Genomic DNA, 19,617 nt, shown 5'->3' with positions numbered 1-19,617 from the left:
TATAAAAATGAAAAGTGAAAAAGTAGACCCATTTTATGAAGCAAAACAGTATAGAATAAAAAAAAGGAAAAATACTTTTTAATTATTTATTTTAATAAATAGAATTATTTGTATATCTTTTAATATTTATTATGTTTTAATCAATGTTTGATAAAGTTGTTTATTTTAATCATTTATGCATATAAATATATACACAAATATAGATGTAATTATTTTTATGTTTTTTATAAGTATTCGTATGAGATATTAACACATATAAATAATGAATGATTTTTTTTTTTTTTTTTTAGTGAAGTTGATATATCAGTAAATAATCTACAGAATTTATATAATAAATGGAATAATATACCTGATAAAAATTCTCCGTAATATTTTTTATAAATTTATAATTTATCTGTATAACATTATCTAGTGTTTTCTTGTAGTTTTTTTTTGATATGATAAATTTTAATTTTATCAAGTCTTTTTTATATTATATATACTCATTATTCTTATTTTAGTTTAGCAAAAGAAAAATATACTTTAATAAAAGAAGAAATAAAATATTTAAATGAAGATTTAAACGACTTGAATAATTCAATCAATGTTGTTAAAAAAAATTTATATAAATTTAATATTAGCAATGAAGAAATTGAGAACAGAACTAAATCTCTGAAAATAATTCAAAAAATTTTAAATGGAATAACAAATAATATAAACTATAATGTTAATATAATAAAAATAAAATATGTGAAAAAAATCAAATATATATAAAAATATTAACAGTAAACATATACATAGTTTATCTTTTCTTTAGGTTCAAAAATGTAATGATAATATAATGATTGATTATGATAAAGTAAGTTATATTTAAATATATATTATGTATTTGAAATAAAATTTATTAATATAAATTTATATATACAGAAAAAAAAAGAAGAAATTACCTTTTAATATTAAGAATTTTTTTTTTTTATATTTTACCTTATTTAAAATATATGTTTATCTAGGTTATTTTAAAAAGACAAGATAACGATTTGGAAGAATTAGCAGAATCTGCAGAAAGACTGCATAATGCTGCTATAACCATTAATACAGAATTAAAAGACCAACAAAAGTTATTATGTTTTTTTTAAAAAATAATTGTTATTCTTCTTTTACTTTTTCTTAATATCCATATGTTTTTTCTTCTTTTTTTTTATATATTTAGGTTACTTGATGAACTAGAAAATGAAATGGATTATTCAAGTAAAAAAAATTATTAAATTATCTTAAAACTTTATACTTCACAGTATAAGTGAAAATAAATATTTCACTGTTATGAAAAACTTTTTTTTTTCTTTTTCTTATAGATGAAAAAATGAATTTTGTAACAAAAAAGATTTCAGATTATCTAAAAACAAATAGTTAGCAATTAAAAAAAAAAAAAAAAAAAAAATAAATTATTTTAAAAATTACATATATTTGTATACATAAAACATATTTAAATTGTTAATTTTAAATTATTAATTATTTCTCTATATTATTCCTAATTAAAATTATTAATTTTTTTTTTTTTTTTTTATAAAGATCCAAAGGTTTTATCATTAATACTTTATTTGTCATTGATAGCTTTTATTCTATTATTTGTTCTTATAGTTTCGTAATTTTTATTTTTATGAAAAATGGGAAAAAAAAAGTTTTTTATTTTAATATTAGATTACACATATTTTTTTTGAAGTTTAATAATTATTGTTTTTGTTTTTGTTTTTTTTTTTTTTTTTTTTTATATATTGCCCTTAACTGTTAAATATTTTCTTATGTTATTAATAAACACATAAAAAATATATTTCAAAAATAAGTAAAAGGGATTATAGCAAACATAGGTATAATTGATGACCAAAATAATATAAATATGATTTATTTTATTCAACCAAATTACGTTCATTTATTAATTTTTTAATTATAACCGTTAAAAAAAAATGAGAATTCTTTTAAACTTAAATTATCATAAAATGTTACATATATCATATTTTTTATTTTTACAAATTCTTATTAAATTTTATAAAATTATATATATATATAACTAACCATAATAAAAGAGCCATACATATATTTTATTTGATATTTCTTAAATTTTTCAAAAAAATTGTTATTGAACTCTTAAAAAGCTATGAATAATTCTAGTGTAAAAATACTTTAAGAAACTTGTGCATATATAGGTATTATTATTTTTTTTTTTTTCATATCAATATAATATATATATATATAAAGTGCTTAATGTTGAATATTTTTAAACAAATATAAAAATAATTTTTTTTTATTTTTTTTTATACTATATATTAAAACATTAGATATTTTATCGATTATTTAAAATAATAAACTATTTTTAATTTATTTAATTCATATTTGGATAATGATTATAATTTTTTTTATCAGTATTTTTGTTCTTATGTGTATCTTTATATAAAATTTGGGGTCTTTTATTACTATAACTGTAACTATTTTTATCATTACTATTATTAAAATTTTTATTTTTAACGTTTATGTTTCCGTTAATGGAATTCTGGTTATAAAAAATTGAAGGATAATTTTTATTCATATAAGAATTATTATTTGCACCTATAAGTTTATTTTGCATATTATTTCTATTTTGAAAATTATGATATTCATTATTAGAATTATTGCTTAAAAAATTGGTGTTTTCATGTATCTTTGTTTTTTTTTGTATGACGTTATTATAATTTTTAGAAATATTATTTTTATCATTATATTTACTTTTATTATCGTTTTTATTATTATCATGAGTAAATTTATTTTTATTATAGTATCTGTTATTTCTTTGAGAAAATTTGTTGTCATTATCGTTGTAGTCATGAGAAAAATTATTGTTATAATGATAAATATTATTTTCTATTTTAAATTTATTTTTAATATCTAATTTATTATCTTGAATATTTTTATTTTTATGACTATTATCTTTAGTGAAATATTTATTATTACCATAATTATTGTCTTTCGAAAAATAATTTTTATTATTATGATTATTATCTTCATTAGAATAATTGTTATTATGATAATTATTATTTTTCGTAAAATTATTTTTATTATCATAATTATTATTTTTCATAAAATTATTTTTATTATTATCATGATATAAATTTTTATGTTTTTTATTTTTTATATCTATGTTATTATTTTCTAAACTACCAAAAGGAAAACTTCTTTTTTGGTTATATGTTTGTACATTCTTTTTAAAGGGATTTTTATCATATATTTCTTTTTCATCTTTATCTCCTACAGAAGAAGTATTTAATTTATTATAATCATTATCTAGAATTAAGTTATGTTTACTGTTATTTCTTATTTTATTATTTCTATTATGATTTTTAAATGTATCATTAGAATTCTTTATGAAACATACATTTAAATTTGATATTATATTTCCATCATTATTACATTTATATTTGTCTATCTTCACATTATCTAGTTCCCATATATTATGAGGATTTTCTAAATATACATAACATGATTTATCTAACTTATTGCTAAACCCTCTTCTAAAATTATAAGAATATTTTCCAAATATATATGGAGGATTTCCACATTTATAATGATTATTTTTTAAACATTTTAAACAAGAAATACTTTTAAATGGAATCTTTATATTTTTATATTCATTTAATGTTTTTATATTAGATTTAAATGCCAAATATTGGGATCTTGTATTATGACACATATGCCCTAATACTGAAATATTGCATAAAAAACAGAACATATTTTTGCATTTGTATCTTAAAAATTCATCTCTCTCACAACCAATAGAACCACAATGTTGACATAAATTTTTTTTTTCTTTATAAGACTCAACTAAAAAATATAAATGAAAAAAAAAATTTTCAGAATTTATGTCTGGAAATCTAACTAGCCAATTTTTTATTTTTTCCTTAAATTCTTCTATTACTTTATTCATACCGAAATTAATAATAGAATTTTCAGTAGTAATATCTGTTGTACTTTTCATCATTTTCTTCTTCTTTTTATTCAGAAGATTCTTGTTTTCACTGTTACTATCTTCTGTAAAATTATTTTTTTTTGTCTCAATTTTTTCTTCTATCTTATTTGTTTTTTCTTCTTTATCTTCTTTTTCTTTCCTCACTTGCAAATTGTGATCAATGTTTTTTATATGGCCACTTATTTCTTTTATAAATATATTATCATCAATAAAAGTATTCATATGATCACAACCATTTTTTTCTTTTTCATCAAAACGTTTTGAATCAATATAATATCTACTGTTTGCTTCATTTAATTTGTTTTTTTTATACTTTTCTTGAGATGAAAATGAAATTATTTGATTAATTTTATCTTTTCTTAAGTTTAATTTAAAATTTCCATTGTCAGAATATGTTTCATTTAGTGAATCCTCTGAATTTTTTGGTTTATTATCTAAAATATTATCGTCTTCAAAACATTTCAGTATATGTTTTCTTATTTGTCTTCTAATATTTTCATAGTCATTTGATTGCTTATTATTTAATTCACCTAGTAAATCAAAATTATCAGTTCTATTTATTTCCTTTAATTCTATTTCAAATAAATTGTCGTTTTCACTTATTTTTTCACACCCTATTTTTACATAATTATTGTTCTCCTTAGTCTTATATAAGCGAACATTTTCATCTCTATTTATATTTATGGTAAAAAGTTTATCCATTAAGTGAAATTTTGATTACTATATACATTCATATATATATATATATATATTTATATATATATATTTTTTTTTTTTTTTTACTTTTTTTTTTTTTTATTATTAATATAATAAAACATAATGAAACAAATAAAATAATAAGGGGAAAAAAAGAAAAACAAAAAAAAAAAAAAAAAAAAATATATATATATTAAATATATTTTTTTATATTTAAAATTTTTTTTTATATTTTAACAAAATATAGCAAATAATTAAAAAGTAAAAAAACATTAAATTAATTGTTAAAATGAGTTACTTTTGTTCATTTTTCAAAGAAAGAAATAACCAAAAACTTTTTTTTTTTTCATCTTTTTTTTTATGAATTTAAAAAAAAATTAACAAATATTTGTGAACTTTTGTATTCAAAAAAAAGAATTAAATGACTGATTTAGTAAGGAAATAAAAAAAAATATTGTCATAAATAATTTTAATGAAAATTTGAAAAAAAAGAAAAAAAATCTATCATTTTATAAATAAAAAAAAAATTATATTTTTTAAGTTATAAATGATATATTTAAAACAGTTATCACATTTTTGGTATAAACATCAAGTATTTAAATTAAGAAAAACTTAAATTTTTTTCATTTTTATAAATTTATAGAAATATAGTTATTTTATATTTCTTGTTAAATTATAGATAACGAATCCCTTAATAAGACTTAACTTTTTTTAATCATTTATGTTAAAAACACAAATTTTTTTTTTTTTTTTAAAATGATACCACTTATTTAAAACATTTTACTGAAATTGCATAAAAAATAAACAAAAGGGATTGGCTATTAAAAATAATACTTTCAATTCATTGAATAGGGTTTTTATAATTAAAAACATGAGAAAAATTTATATTTAAAAAATTATATAGTGAATTTGTAAATTTAATTAATTTGTTACCTTTTAAAAAAAAAAAAAAGAAAATTAAATAATATATCTTATTAAAACACAAAAAATATATGTATATCTTTAAAAAAATTCTTAATTTTTGTATTAAGAGAGAATTTTAAGTTCGTAATACTTTCTATTATAAAATTTTATTTTTTATTTCTACAAATTATTTAAATTTTATATTTAGCTCTTAAGGATTTAATTATAAAAAAGAAAAAAAAAAAAAAATGAAAAAATGTATTTATTACAACTTTTTTCTAAACAAATAATTTCATTTATTTTAGTAGTTTAAGTAGAAAAAATATGTTCATAAAAGGAAAAACAAGAATCACTCAAGTTATTACGTATTTTTTTTATATATGTGTGCATTTTTTTTTGAAGGTATAAGTAATTAAAAATTGTGAAATCAATCTTACCATTTCTCAATAAATTTTTATCTTTATTAATGATATAAGAAAAAAAGGACTAAATAAAAAGTAATTCATTTTAAAGAAATTTAGTATTTCAAAAAAATTAACATATATAAATATATATATGGATATATGAAAATTTTTTTTGAGAAAATGTAACAAAATAAAAGTAATATAAGAAAAAAAAAAAAAAAAATAAATTATTAAATAAGATATGCGTTAAAAAATAACAAAAATAATACTATTAAGAAAACTAAAAAATATTAATATGAAAATATGTATTATTTAATAAATAAATTATTAACAATTCAGAGAAAAAAAAAAAAAAAAGAAAACTAAAAGATGTAATAATGTTGGATTACATGATAATTAATAACTTATAAATGTAGATATAAGAATCATATTTTTGATTCAATCATAATATTTTAAGTTAAATAGCTTTTTAAAAATAATTTTTAATATTTATATTTCAAAATATTTATATATATATACACACATTTATATTTATTTATCTTATATACTAATTAACAATGAATATTATTTTTTACACAGTTTTAATTTTAATATATATAATTAATATTAAAAAAACAGATGTTCAATGTGCAAAAATATATGATTTTAAGAAAATAAAAATTACATATTCATTTAACTCACTACGAGAATTTAAAAAAAAAAAAATAAATGATCTTAATGATGCATTTTATAAAAAAGGAAAATTTTTTCACATCCGAATTCCAAAGAAAACAATAAAGAAGATTAATTTGTATAGTAGAGATATATATAATGAAAAAATTATAAACTTTATAAAGAATAAAAAAAAAAATAAGCTATATTATTTATGCATACCTAATAATAATAAATTTGTATTAAAAAATAAAAATAAAAATAAAGTATTGCAATTGTTTTTTGAAAAAAAGAAGTTACTTGAACTATATTTGTATAAATTCAAATCATCATTACTATATAAATATAGGGACATAAAAATTATAACTAAAATTTTTTTATTTTCCTCTTTAATAATAACAACACTTAATATATTCGGTTTAAAACCAGAAGATATTGCATTACATAGTAAAAGAGTTATAAGGTCTTTTGAATTTTATAGAATCGTAACATCAGCATTGTTTTATGGGGATATATCATTATATGTTTTGACAAATATATATATGCTATATGTACAGAGTCAAGAACTAGAAAAATTGTTAGGATCATCAGAAACTCTCTCATTTTATTTATCACAAATAGTTATATTGTCTTTTATTTGTTCTTATTTAAAAAAGCCATTTTATTCAACGGCCATATTGAAATCTCTGTTATTTTTAAATTGTATGCTTAATCCATATCAAAAATCAAAATTAATTTTTGGCATAAGTATATACAATATATATTTGCCATATTTATCAATTTTAATTGATATTTTACATGCACAAAATTTAAAAGCTTCATTATCTGGAATATTAGGAGTTACAAGTGGATCAATTTACTATTTTTTAAATATTTATTTATATGAAAAATTCAATAAAAAATTTTTCAAAATTCCAATGTCTTTAAAAAATTATCTTGATTCATTAAATTCAGAAGAATTATTTTAATTAATTGCATTAATTATTCTTTATTAAAAAATAATTTTGAAAGGATATTAATCATATACATATATATACATGAATATTTTATTATTATTGAATTATTTTATACTATACTTTTTTTTTTTATTCCTTGTTTTTCTATTTAAACAATACTTAAATATTGAATTTAAATTTTTTTTTTTTTTTTTTTTTTTTTTTTTTTTTTATTATAATCACACATATTTTTTTATGTAATTATATTATTATTTTGTTTATATGAAATTATATATATGTTATTCAATATGATTCTTTTTTTGCGTTTATAAATGTATTATGAAATTTAAAAGGGACAAATAAAATCCTCTGTTTCCTCTCATTAACTTTGTTCTTAATATATATATTTATAGAAGAAGAATATATGTCTTTTTTGATATCTTGTATTTTTTTTTTAATTAAAAAACATAATCCCATTATGTTATTATAAAAAAAAACATTACCTATTATATTATTTAAAAAAGAATCATTATTTTCATTACTGTTCTCAATAAATATATTGTATTGATCTTGATAATTAATTATATTTTCTTGATTTTCTATAAGATTTTTTAGTAAAAAAAAAGAGGATTTTAATAGATGTTTATCATTGATTTCTTTTAAATATTTTTTATATATGAAATCATTGTACATTTTTTCACTTAAATTATCTAAATGATTAACATACAAATCATAATAATCATAATTAATGCAAAAGGATAATTCATATTTATTTATAAATATCTCATTTCTGATTCTATTAATGGATTCTTGTCCTACATAGCAACCTTTATCATTAGCTAAATAATTTAATTTATCATAATTCAAATCAAAAGGTGATAAATCTTTAAATATAAAGATATCTTTTGTGATTTTTGTACGTTTTCCAGTTTTTAGGTTGTTTTCAATCATTTTTATATCATTGTTGGTTTTATAATTGATATCATTCAATGTGCTATCTTTAAAAAATGTATGATCTAAATATAAATTTTCAATAATTCCTAAATTTAACTTAAAATATTCATAAATAAATGTACTTCTAAGTTCTAGTTTTTCTTGTTTTTGAAATTTACAAAATATACTATTAATTACATTATTCATTTTTTCATTAATAACCATATTCCTATTTTTCTTTGTATTTTCAATATCATTTATATTTTCATTATTATTTTTATTCTTATCAATATTCTTATCCTTGTTTTTTGTTTTATCAGTAATTTCATATATTCTATATCCTAATATATCACTTCTTTCATCTTTTGAAAAAAAAAAAAAACTTCCTTTACTTTCAAATGTATTTAACAAATCAATGCATGAGCTTGATATATTTTTATTATTATAATTGTGTAATAATGATATGCAAGGTAACAGTTGATAAATATTGATATTTTTCAATTCCTTAAAATAAACATCGCATGATAATTTTCGTTTTTCTAACACATCTAATAATCTCTTTAAAATTTGACTATTACAATCGATATAAAATAGGCTAAATGATTTTGTTTCATAAATATATTTTACATTATATATAAAACAATCAAATAAAATCTTTCCATTGTTTAATAAGAATAGGGAGGGTAAGCCTATAATTAATTCTTTATATTTTTTATTAGTGTAATTGACTTTATAAATATTTCTATCAAAATTATTAGCCAAAATATTTTTAGGAAAATTTTTGTTTAAAATAAATTCATCTTCCTTTATTATTTTACTTAAATCATTAGTTGTCAAACTTTGAAGAAATTTAAAAGAGTCATTTCCCCAAATTTGAATAAGCGTCCTATTCTTTAACTTACAAATAAAACTTTTATTCATTGAATTTTAAAATATATAAATTTATTCAAGTTCATATTTTTTATTATTTTTATATTTTTCATGCTTTTTATTTTATAAAAAATATATACACTAATTTTTTTATTAATTAAAAATTATAAATTTATAAGATTAAAGTTGAATATTAAAAAAAAAAAAAAATAAAAAAAATTTAACATAAAAAAATATAACGTATGTTTAAAAGTTCCTTTTTACATAAAATTTTGTGTTGTATTCAAAAAAAAAAAAAAAAAAAAAAAAAAAAAATAAAATAAAATAAAATAAAATAAATAAATAATAATAAAAAATTATGTTAAATAACACAATGATAATTAAAATAAAATTGGTCTTATTTATATATATATGTTTTTCGGGAAAAAAAATAGTATTAAATTTATAAAACATGGATAAAAATAAATGAGTATTAAAAAAAAAAATTAAAAGATAAAAAATGTGTATGTACTTATAAAATTTTTTTTTTATAATTCTTATTATACTACAAAAAAAAAAAAAAAAAAAAAAAAAAAAATTAATGGAAAAAATAAAATATTAAAAATATAATTATTTTTTAATTCTTTATGCCACCTATTTATTTCATTTCATCTATATTTATATTTTTGAGGAATTTATGTTTTCCATACACTTCATTTATTTTTTATTGCTATTTTATTTTCTTCCTTTTTTTTTTTTTTTCTCTTAGATATTTTATGAATATGTAAGTTATTTTTATTGGTATACATGTTTTTTTCTTTTTTTTCTACTTTTATCGATTTACATGTACTATTATTCAAAATGTGGGAACATGACGTGTTGTTATTTGAGCAATTAAAACAATAGTTTACAAACTTTCTGTTACAAGGGATAATAACAGAATTAATTATAGTTAACTTTTTCGATTTTTGAATAAAATTATTTAATAATTCAATAGTTAGTTTTTTAAAAAAAGGATTGTCTGAAATAACTATATTTTTTAAATAATTTAATTCATTCAAATGATTTAAAAAATCTGGTTTTATAATAAAATTATTTTGTATAAATAATAATTTTAAAGAAGTCATATATATTATATCTTTTTCAATATTTATTAACTTATTAGAATTTAATCTTAATTCTTGAACATTGCAGAAATGAAAACCAAAACAAAATTGTCTAATCTTATTAAAAGAAAGGGATATTTTTTTCAATTTTACCATTTGCTTTGTTGGTTTAGTAAATGTTTCAATATTATTGTTCTTTAAAATTAATGTTTCTAAGTTATTTAAATTTGATAAATTGGGAACTTTTTCTATTTCATTATATGCTAAAATTAATGTTCTTAGATTCTTTAAATGGCAAATATTATCTATTATTTTAATTTTATTATTTGATAAATTTAAATATATCAGGTTATTTATATTATCTAAAAAATTGACATTACATATCAAATTATTTTCTAATATTATTTTCTCTAAATTTAAATTCATTTCAATCATTTTTAAATCTTTTATTTTATTTTGACTTAAATCAATTTTATTTAAATTCTTCATTTGATATAATTCTTCACATTCTTCTATATTCTTATTTTTTAAAATCAATTCCTGGCAATTTGAAATATCTCCATTTTTAATAATAGATGAAATTTTTATTATAGTTAATTTTTTTATATTTTCATCTTTTGTTCTTTCTTCAACCTCATTTGTTTTGTTATTCATATTTATAATATTACAAAATAGGTAGTTTATCCTATCTTTTATATAATATGTTGAAACTTGGAATATAGTTTATTTTATTAAAAATTACCATATACTGAAGTGTTTCTTTTATTCTTATTTTAATTTTTTTTTTTTTTTTTTATAGAATATTTTATAAGTAATTAAACTTTCAAAAATAATAATTCAAAAGAAAGTTAAAAAATTTACATAAACTCAAATATATTTAACAAAAAGTAACAAAAAAAAAAATTAAGTTTTTCTTCTAGAAAATGTATGATTTTTTCTTTTTAATAATAAATGGAAAGTTTACAACATCTAAAGAAGAATCTTTTAAACTGTAAAATCTTAAATAAATATATTATTAAAAAAAAAAAAAAATATATATAAAAGGAATGTTAAAAAAATTCATCCTTTTAGAATATTAATTAAAGGAATAAACAATTTTTTTTTTAAATATATCATAATTCCATAATAAAAAAAAATAATGTAATTCTTAATGTTATTTTTAAAATAAATGATTTATAATTTTTATTAATTTATTTTTTGTTACGTTTTATAAAAATATAAAAAAATCTTAAAAGAACTAAAATATTTTCAGATGTTAAAAAAAAAATAAAAAAAAAAAAATGTATTTTGTTAATTACGAAAAAAATATAGCAAATTAAAAAACTACAAAATCTAAAAAAAAAAAAAAATGGAAATAGAAAAAAATAAAAAAAAAAAAAAAAAAAAAAAAAAAAAAAAAAAAAAAAAAAAAAAAAAAAAAAAAAAAAAAAAAAAAAAAAAAAAAAAAAAAAAAAAAAAAAAAAAAAGCGTCATAATATTCTTTTATTTTTTTTTTAAATTATATTTGTATTCTAGCATATGATACATAATGGTAACCTCCTTTAGAATGTTTATGCATAGTTTCAACAGACATTTTATGAGCCTTAGCTTTTGCAGGGTTTTCTTTCATTTCTTTCATTTTATGTTCTGCATTTTCTATAATTTTCTTTTTCATGCTATTCTTTCTCTTAAAAATATTTCTTAATTTGGTAATTCCTTTTAATGATAAGAATTTTTTCCACATATTTTTAAAAACATTTTTTAGGGCCATATCAATTCTTTGTAGAACTTTGAATTCTGATTTTAAAATATTCCATACAGCTAAACCAATCATAGGAGCAAATAAGTAGGGACCAATTGATGCAAAGAGTCCAACGGAGAAAACACTTTTCATAGCTGCTTCAGTTGAATTTGTTAATGTAGTTTTAACTGCTGATTGCAAACATATTTGTCTTGGTGGTGGATAAGTACTAGTATAACAACTAGCAGCTGGTCCCATTCCAATATCTTCAGCATGTTGTGTTATATCCATTGCGCTTAACATTGTATATGCAGATAAAGCCCCAAGTGTCATAAATGACATTATTTCTTTCATTCTACTTTTTTGTCTTTCTTTCTGCCATTTTCCAATAAAATGACCAAAATAAGGAGCTTGTACATAAAACATCTGACTTAAATAAGGTAATTGCATTTGCGTAAAAACTAATTTGGTCAACTTAAGTGAAAATGCAGAAGTCAACGATACACCATATTTCATGGATTTTAATTCTTTTTTCATAGATTTGGAAAGCATATTATCAAAATAATGTAAGGCGGCATCGCCCCCAAGTATCATTTTAAAATTGTGAACAAAATCTTTATCATCAATTTTATTACCAAAAGCATTCTTAGAAAACTTCTCTTCATAAGTTTTAAGGCTATCAGGATTTTTTAAATGTTGTAATGCAAATGTTGAAATAATTTTCCAAACAGAGGAACAATGATCAGCACACATGGAATTTTGAAATTCTTTAATTCTTTCATCATGAGGTAAAGTAGCATATTTTGGATTAATAGCCATCATACCTGGGTTTCTAGATACACTAAATGGTTCTCTTAAATGCTTATTCGTACTTATATCAACTATATGATCTACTATTTCAATAAATGCTTCATTAATTAACCAAGATCCTTCTTGATCATGCATTAATTTATGTAATTCACTTACTTTTTCTAATAAAATAAATGCTTTTTTTATATCAATAGCTGCCCCAAACCACAACGCATGTTCTACTTTAAAACCAGGTTTTCTTAAAAGCATATTTCCAAGAGATATTATTTTATTGAAAAATTTTCTAAATGCAGTTTGTTTAGTGGGTTTAAGAGTTCTTGAAAATATGATATTATCTTCAATGTTATTTTCTAATAGGAACTTGCTATCTTCTACCAGTTTATAAACAAAACCGGCATTGTTAGGAGAATTAGAATTCATATCCAACCATAAACCTAGAGCTCTTGTTAATTCTTTATTCAAATAAAAATCCCATTTATCATTTTCATTAAAAAATAATTTATCCTCTTTCTTTTCTCTTTCTTTTTCTTCTTGTTCTTCTATTTGTTTTTGTTCTTCTTCATTTTCTGTTGAATCATTATTTATACTTTCTTTTGAAGATTCCTTTAACTCTTTTTCAATGGAATTTTCCATCTTTTGATTTTCAATTTGTTTTCTTTTGTATTCTTCAAAACCTTCTGAGTACCATTTTGATATTAATTTATCAGCGTAGCTTGGAAATCCTCCTTTAGTAAATATCTGTTTAGCAAAATGGCTGTTTTTAGTTTGCTGAGAAAGTTTATCTTTTGATACTAGTTTAGCGTTTTGAATAATTTGCATAGTTGCTATGGTGTGTGTAGTAAAACGAATGGATGAAGTGATGTTTTCTAATAAATATGCAGGAATATGTTGTAACAATTTTATTTTCGCCAAAGTAGTAAGCAATTTTTTTTTTAGAATTCCTTTCTTTAAAGTTACCACTAGTCTTCGAAGTTTATGAGGAATAAATGCAGATGTTGAAGATGCAAACTTTTCAGAAAGGGTTGCAGCTAGCATTTTTTTTTTTTCATTGTAATAATGTAAAACAGGTTCTTTTACTGAAAGCACTGATAATATGAATAAATTAATGTAAAACAAATTTTCATTTCTCGCTATATTATTTAAATGTTCTATATAATTTCCTCTAACAATAAATTTCATTGGAGAATTGGTAGTTTCTTCTAACTCTTCTAGTAATTTTTTCATGGATTCTAAATATGATTTTGATGTTTTAAAATGTACGCCATTTAAATATAAATAATGACGAATGGAAGATGTATCATTCAAAAATAATTTCCTTATTGTTTCACTTTTAGTTAAAAAATTTGCATATCTATCAATTATTCCATAAAAAACTAATAATGCATTACTCTTTGTTTTGTAGCTTGAATCTAATTTAATTAACTTTTTTTTTAATTTTTCACCTCTTTTTATGAAATCGTTGTATATATATTTTATTTTATTTTTCGATTTTTTATTTTTTTCTCCTTTATTTATATATATAAGTTGCCTACTATCATACCAGAACAAGTACTTGTAAAATTCAGTATACTTATTCTGTTCCATTATAAGTTTTATATAAGCAGCATTTGGTTGACCCTTAGTAGAGTTATTTTCTATTTCGGCAAATATTCTTAACAAATCAAAAGCTCTTTTTAAATTTTTTTGATTTTCTTTTTCTCTGATGTCCGTTTTTTTAATTTGTTTTTTATGTAAGGTAGAATTTTCAAATTCGCACTTTAACATATTCGATGAATTTACTCTTGGACATACCTTTGAAAATATTCTTATTGCACTAATTGAAAAGGATAAGGAATTTTCATATCCTATAACATTATTATTAGTTAAGTTATTATGTAATTCTTGTATATTTATGAGTGAAATAGCATTTAGTATTAATTCTAATAAATCACATGTCATTTTTTTTTCACCAATGAAAGTAGTATGTCTTTTAGGCCTTGATTCAATGGGAATAAATGTTATATCTTTTTTAAAAAATTTTCCAGGTTTATAATAAACATTGCACATTTCATTATACATAAAAAAGGTGAAATCAGATTTAGCTAAGAGAAGTGTTTCTAATGAATAAAAGGATTTTATTCCTGAAACAAAAAAATCGTTAAATGAAAGATATGCCAAAGATAATAGTAGCATATGTGCTAGGAGAAAAATATTGTTCGATGATGCTATATACAATTCATAATTAAAACTAATGGAAGAAGATGCCAATTTTTTGTACTTTGTTCTTATTGGTTTTATAAGTTCCCCTAAAGCCAAATTATGATGGTACAATCTATCTAATTGATTTTTCCCTGGATTGTTCATAAATAAGTGACATAGGTATTGTTTCATAATACTGTTGTATTTTGCACTTAATGGATTCTTATTTTCATCTCGAAAAGAATTAGCTTCATCGGCATAGTCCTCATCTTCATATATTTGGTTTTTACTGGATGACTTTTTCTCATTTGTAGAATTCTGAATAATATGTAAAATGTTAAAAATTTTTGTTTTTCCCATTTTTTTACTTTTAATTAAATCATTTAACATTTCATTTCTTAATTCTTCTAATGCTCTAGAGAACTCAAAAGCCAAATCAAGATAAGATCCTGTCTTTTGCGATGGTACATTAAGATGACAGTAATTTTCCATTTCTCTAGAGAAATCATCTCCTATCATTTTGTTTAATTCTATTTCATTTGATGACAAAATTTCTTTATCTTCAAAATTCATATATGTTGAAAAATGATAGCTCACTTTTTCGTTTTTATATTTTGAATTTGCGTCATTTTCATCTTCTAATCCACCTTCTCCTTCCCTTCCATGAGAATTATACATCTTTTCTTTGATCAGCATATCTTGTCCATTGTCTACGTAATATCTATCTACTGTATCATCATCTGAATCTTCGGAATCAGATGAATTATATCCATCTTTATCTGTTTTATAATTTCCCTTTCCCTTTCCCTTTCCCTTTTGATCTTTATCTCTTGAATTGTTCCTTGAATATTCTCCTCTATTCAATTCGTCTTCAATTTCATTAGCACGCTTTTTAGCATAATCATTATTATGTCTTTCATAAATATTATTTTCATCTTCACTATTATCCTTATCTGTTTCAGATCCCTTTCTGTTCCTTTCTGATTCACTTTCCGATCCATTTTCTTTACTATTTGCGTCACTATTATATGAATTTTCATTTTCATTGTTTCTTGTAAATGAGCCTAATTTGGATTTTCCATTTTTATCTTCATTATCCTTTTCATGTGGCCCCTTTCTAGTTTCATATTCGCTCTCTTCATCATCATCACTATTATCAAGTTTTTCATATCCATTTTTGCGATTTCTTTGAGAAAATGTTTTGTATTTTTTTTTTTTATTCTTGGATTCTTCATTATGTTCATCATCACTATCATCAGTTGTATAATCATAAATTCTTTTATAAGGAAAATGTCCAGGTTTATCATTTCTTGCATTACTTCCATTACCATCAGCTCCGCGATGCATCCAATAGCTTGCTTCATCTCCATTTCCATTACCTCCTTCTCCATTGGATCCATATCCTCCACTTCCATCAGTTCCGTGATGCATCCTATAGTTTGCTTCATCTTCTTTTCCATTACCTCCTTCTCCATTGGATCCATATCCTCCACTTCTATCAGTTCCGTGATGCACATTATAGCTTGCATCATCTCCATTTCCATTACCTCCTCCATTGTTTCCATATCCTCCATTACCATCAGCTCCGCGATGCATCCAATAGCTTGCTTCATCTCCATTCCTATTGCCTCCTTCTCCATTGGATCCATATCCTCCACCTCCATCAGTTCCGTGATGCATCCTATAGTTTGCTTCATCTCCATTTCCATTACTATCTTCCCCATTACTTTCGCTTCCATTTGTTCCATGATGTACACTATAGTTTCCTCCTTCATTTTCATTTTTTTTTGGTGTATCTTTTTTTTTTTTTCCACCGATATAGGTCTTAAAATGTGATGTATATTTTCGTTTTCCTCCATCATCAGATTCACTATCAGATTCGCCACTAGATCCTCCACCAGACCTTCTACCAGATTCACTATCAGATTCATTATCAGATCCACTATATTGTCCATGTTCTCCTTCTGAATTATCAGAATGCGGTAATCTATGAATATATTTATATGTTGTATAACGATCTCCATTTCCTGTTGTATTCTCTCCTGTTTTATTTCCTTTATGTCTTGAAGAATTATCCATGTCATTTTTTCTTTCACGATTTATTCTTCTAGCTCGTTCTTCTTCCTCTTTTCTTAATTTTTCATATTCCTCCTCTAAACGCTTTTTTTGTTCTTCATTTTCAGAATTATTTCTTTTTTCTTCATCATCGGAACTATCCTGATAATAATATACTTTTCTACGAGACTTATCTCCATCTCCTTCCTTATTTTGCTTTTGTTCATCTCGCATATGTTTTTCATATCCACCATGGTTATCACTTTCACCTTCTGAATGTTCATTTGAACTTGATTGAGATCCTTTATGTACGCCCTTACTTATTCCTCCTTTACCTTCAATATTTTCTCCTGTTTCATGGGTATTTTCTTCCCCATTTTTTTTAGAACCAGGCATGTAAAAGATAACTTTCGTTTTTTTATTAGAATTATAAGTGGGGCTGTTGGACTTTTTTATTTCATTATTATTTGTAGATCTATTTTCCTCGTTTGAACTTATAAAATTAGTGTGTAAATATAGAAGTAAAATAAAAATGAAAATTTTTAACATTTTATTTTATAATTAAAAAAAAAACTACAATGAATAACAAAAATTAAAAAGATATCTAAAAATTAAAAAATTTTTATTAAAATATGAAAATTTACATTATTAAACTATATGAATTGCAAACATTATAATATCTGTCTCAACAATTAAAAAATATTAAGCTATTCTGAATAAAATTAAATTATTATATTGAGCAAGTATTTTATTTAATAATTGCCTATATCTATTTTTTATCATATTTAACAATTAAAAACAAGAAGAAAAGGTAAAAACAAAAAACTACAGATTAAATCTATATAAAAATTGATAAATTAAAAATAAAATACAAAATTTTTTTTTTTTTTTTTTTTTTTTGTTTATAATTAAGACAAAAAGAATAAAAGATAAGCTTCTATAAAAACAAAATAATGAAAATCTATGTAAATATTTAGAAGCAGCTAAAGTGAAACTATTCTGAATATTTTTCCATACATTATAAATTTAAGTATTGTAAAAAATACTTCAATACATAAAATATAACTACTCAAGAAATAAGCAGAGTAATTAAAAGAAAAAATAATTAAGAGAACATAGAAATAAAAAAAAAAAAAATTTTAAACGCTCCTATCTTTTTTTTTCCTTTTTTTTTTTTTTTATATAAACAAATATTTTCTAGACATATATTAAAAACTTCAATATTATTATCTTATGTTTTGTTCTATGTTAAAAGTTAAATGATTTAACATTGCACAGTGGCGCACAATTTTATTTTTGAAAATAAAAGAAATTATATAAATGTATAAACTGTATTTTTAATTACTATTACTACATGAAAGCCATTGTTTTTATTAATTTATGAAATATACTATATTGGTTTAAATCATACCAAAAAAAAAGTTAACAGTTTTTTAATATATGAAAAATGAGGAGTATAAATTAATGGAATTTTTAATTAAATTTTTTAGAATTAATAAAAAAGAATGTTTTTTTAAATAATAAAAAAATATACACATTTCTTTCTTTCTTTTAATTAATAATTCAGGAAAATGTGGATGTATATTTAAAAAAAATTTATTCATAATTCAAAATTAATTATTAAAATAAATAGAAGGTATCAACCTAAAATATATATTTTTTTTTTATGATATCCGATATACTTGAACTATGAGTTTTAAGGCATATATTTATCAAATATTATTTCAAATAAAATATTATTTAACAATTCAATTCAATTCAATTCTTAATTTATATATATAATTGTTTATCTTTATGTAGATTTATTTAATTTTATATTTGTTAGTTTTTCTTTTTATTTCAGAAAAAACGAATAAGATTTTTTTTATTTTACAAATGTAAAATATTTTATGTTTTAATAATATGTAACAATGCTACTTTTTTATTTGTTTAAAAAAATTAAATTATTCTTTTTAAAAATAATAAATATTAAAAACATTTTAAAACAAATATTTTCTATATGAAGAAATATAAAAATAAAATTTTTTTTTACTCCTTAAGTTTTATAATGTGGTATTTGAAAATTTCTTTTTATTCTATATTCAAAAAAAATAAAAAAAAAAATAATATATTATTTTCTTCATATTTATATATATATATATATATATATATATATATTTATAATATATATTTCTTTCAAAAATTAATTAAAAATTTAATTCTATCTCTATTGAAGTATTACTATCAAAATTATTTCTTATTCAAGTTTTTATTTATTTTTCATAATGTAAAAATGAATGTGTTGTTGATAAATATAAAAAAAATTAAGAAAATATTTAATTAAAAATATTTCAACTTTTCATTAAAAAATAATGTAAAAACAAATAAAAAATTACTTTTTTATATCTGTGCGAACTATTGTTTA

At 19.7% G+C, this 19,617-nt stretch overlaps 6 protein-coding genes across 6 annotated transcripts; 2 read left to right on the top strand and 4 right to left on the bottom strand.

Moving 5' to 3' along the window:
* Nucleotides 1-7: 7 nt before the first annotated feature.
* PGAL8A_00211700 (SNARE protein, putative) lies at nucleotides 8-1,625 on the top strand (the record flags this gene model as incomplete). The annotated part of the gene is made up of 8 exons (XM_028670820.1): nucleotides 8-48; nucleotides 291-365; nucleotides 501-705; nucleotides 797-838; nucleotides 990-1,096; nucleotides 1,190-1,227; nucleotides 1,332-1,385; nucleotides 1,549-1,625. The coding sequence occupies 8 exons, from the start codon at nucleotides 8-10 to the stop codon at nucleotides 1,623-1,625; spliced, it is 639 nt and encodes a 212-aa protein (XP_028527535.1).
* Nucleotides 1,626-2,356: 731 nt separating this feature from the next.
* Nucleotides 2,357-4,675, bottom strand: PGAL8A_00211600 (conserved Plasmodium protein, unknown function; the record flags this gene model as incomplete). The annotated part of the gene is made up of 1 exon (XM_028670819.1): nucleotides 2,357-4,675. One exon carries the CDS (start codon nucleotides 4,673-4,675, stop codon nucleotides 2,357-2,359), a length of 2,319 nt encoding a protein of 772 aa, XP_028527534.1.
* Nucleotides 4,676-6,533: 1,858 nt separating this feature from the next.
* PGAL8A_00211500 (DER1-like protein, putative) lies at nucleotides 6,534-7,595 on the top strand (the record flags this gene model as incomplete). Its single annotated transcript, XM_028670818.1, has 1 exon — nucleotides 6,534-7,595. One exon carries the CDS (start codon nucleotides 6,534-6,536, stop codon nucleotides 7,593-7,595), a length of 1,062 nt encoding a protein of 353 aa, XP_028527533.1.
* Nucleotides 7,596-7,865: 270 nt separating this feature from the next.
* On the bottom strand, nucleotides 7,866-9,416 carry PGAL8A_00211400 (aminomethyltransferase, putative; the record flags this gene model as incomplete). The annotated part of the gene is made up of 1 exon (XM_028670817.1): nucleotides 7,866-9,416. One exon carries the CDS (start codon nucleotides 9,414-9,416, stop codon nucleotides 7,866-7,868), a length of 1,551 nt encoding a protein of 516 aa, XP_028527532.1.
* Nucleotides 9,417-10,057: 641 nt separating this feature from the next.
* On the bottom strand, nucleotides 10,058-11,104 carry LRR3 (leucine-rich repeat protein, putative; the record flags this gene model as incomplete). The annotated part of the gene is made up of 1 exon (XM_028670816.1): nucleotides 10,058-11,104. One exon carries the CDS (start codon nucleotides 11,102-11,104, stop codon nucleotides 10,058-10,060), a length of 1,047 nt encoding a protein of 348 aa, XP_028527531.1.
* An 844-nt stretch (nucleotides 11,105-11,948) lies between these two features.
* Nucleotides 11,949-17,762, bottom strand: RON2 (rhoptry neck protein 2, putative; the record flags this gene model as incomplete). Its single annotated transcript, XM_028670815.1, has 1 exon — nucleotides 11,949-17,762. One exon carries the CDS (start codon nucleotides 17,760-17,762, stop codon nucleotides 11,949-11,951), a length of 5,814 nt encoding a protein of 1,937 aa, XP_028527530.1.
* Between the last annotated feature and the right edge of the window lie 1,855 nt (nucleotides 17,763-19,617).

This window comes from Plasmodium gallinaceum (genome assembly GCF_900005855.1).
Source record: "Plasmodium gallinaceum strain 8A genome assembly, contig: PGAL8A_v1_76, whole genome shotgun sequence".
NCBI classification, from domain to species: Eukaryota; Apicomplexa; class Aconoidasida; order Haemosporida; family Plasmodiidae; genus Plasmodium; species Plasmodium gallinaceum.
The sequence above is the reverse complement of the archived record's forward strand: the minus strand, read 5'-3'. Positions and strand labels throughout refer to the sequence as shown.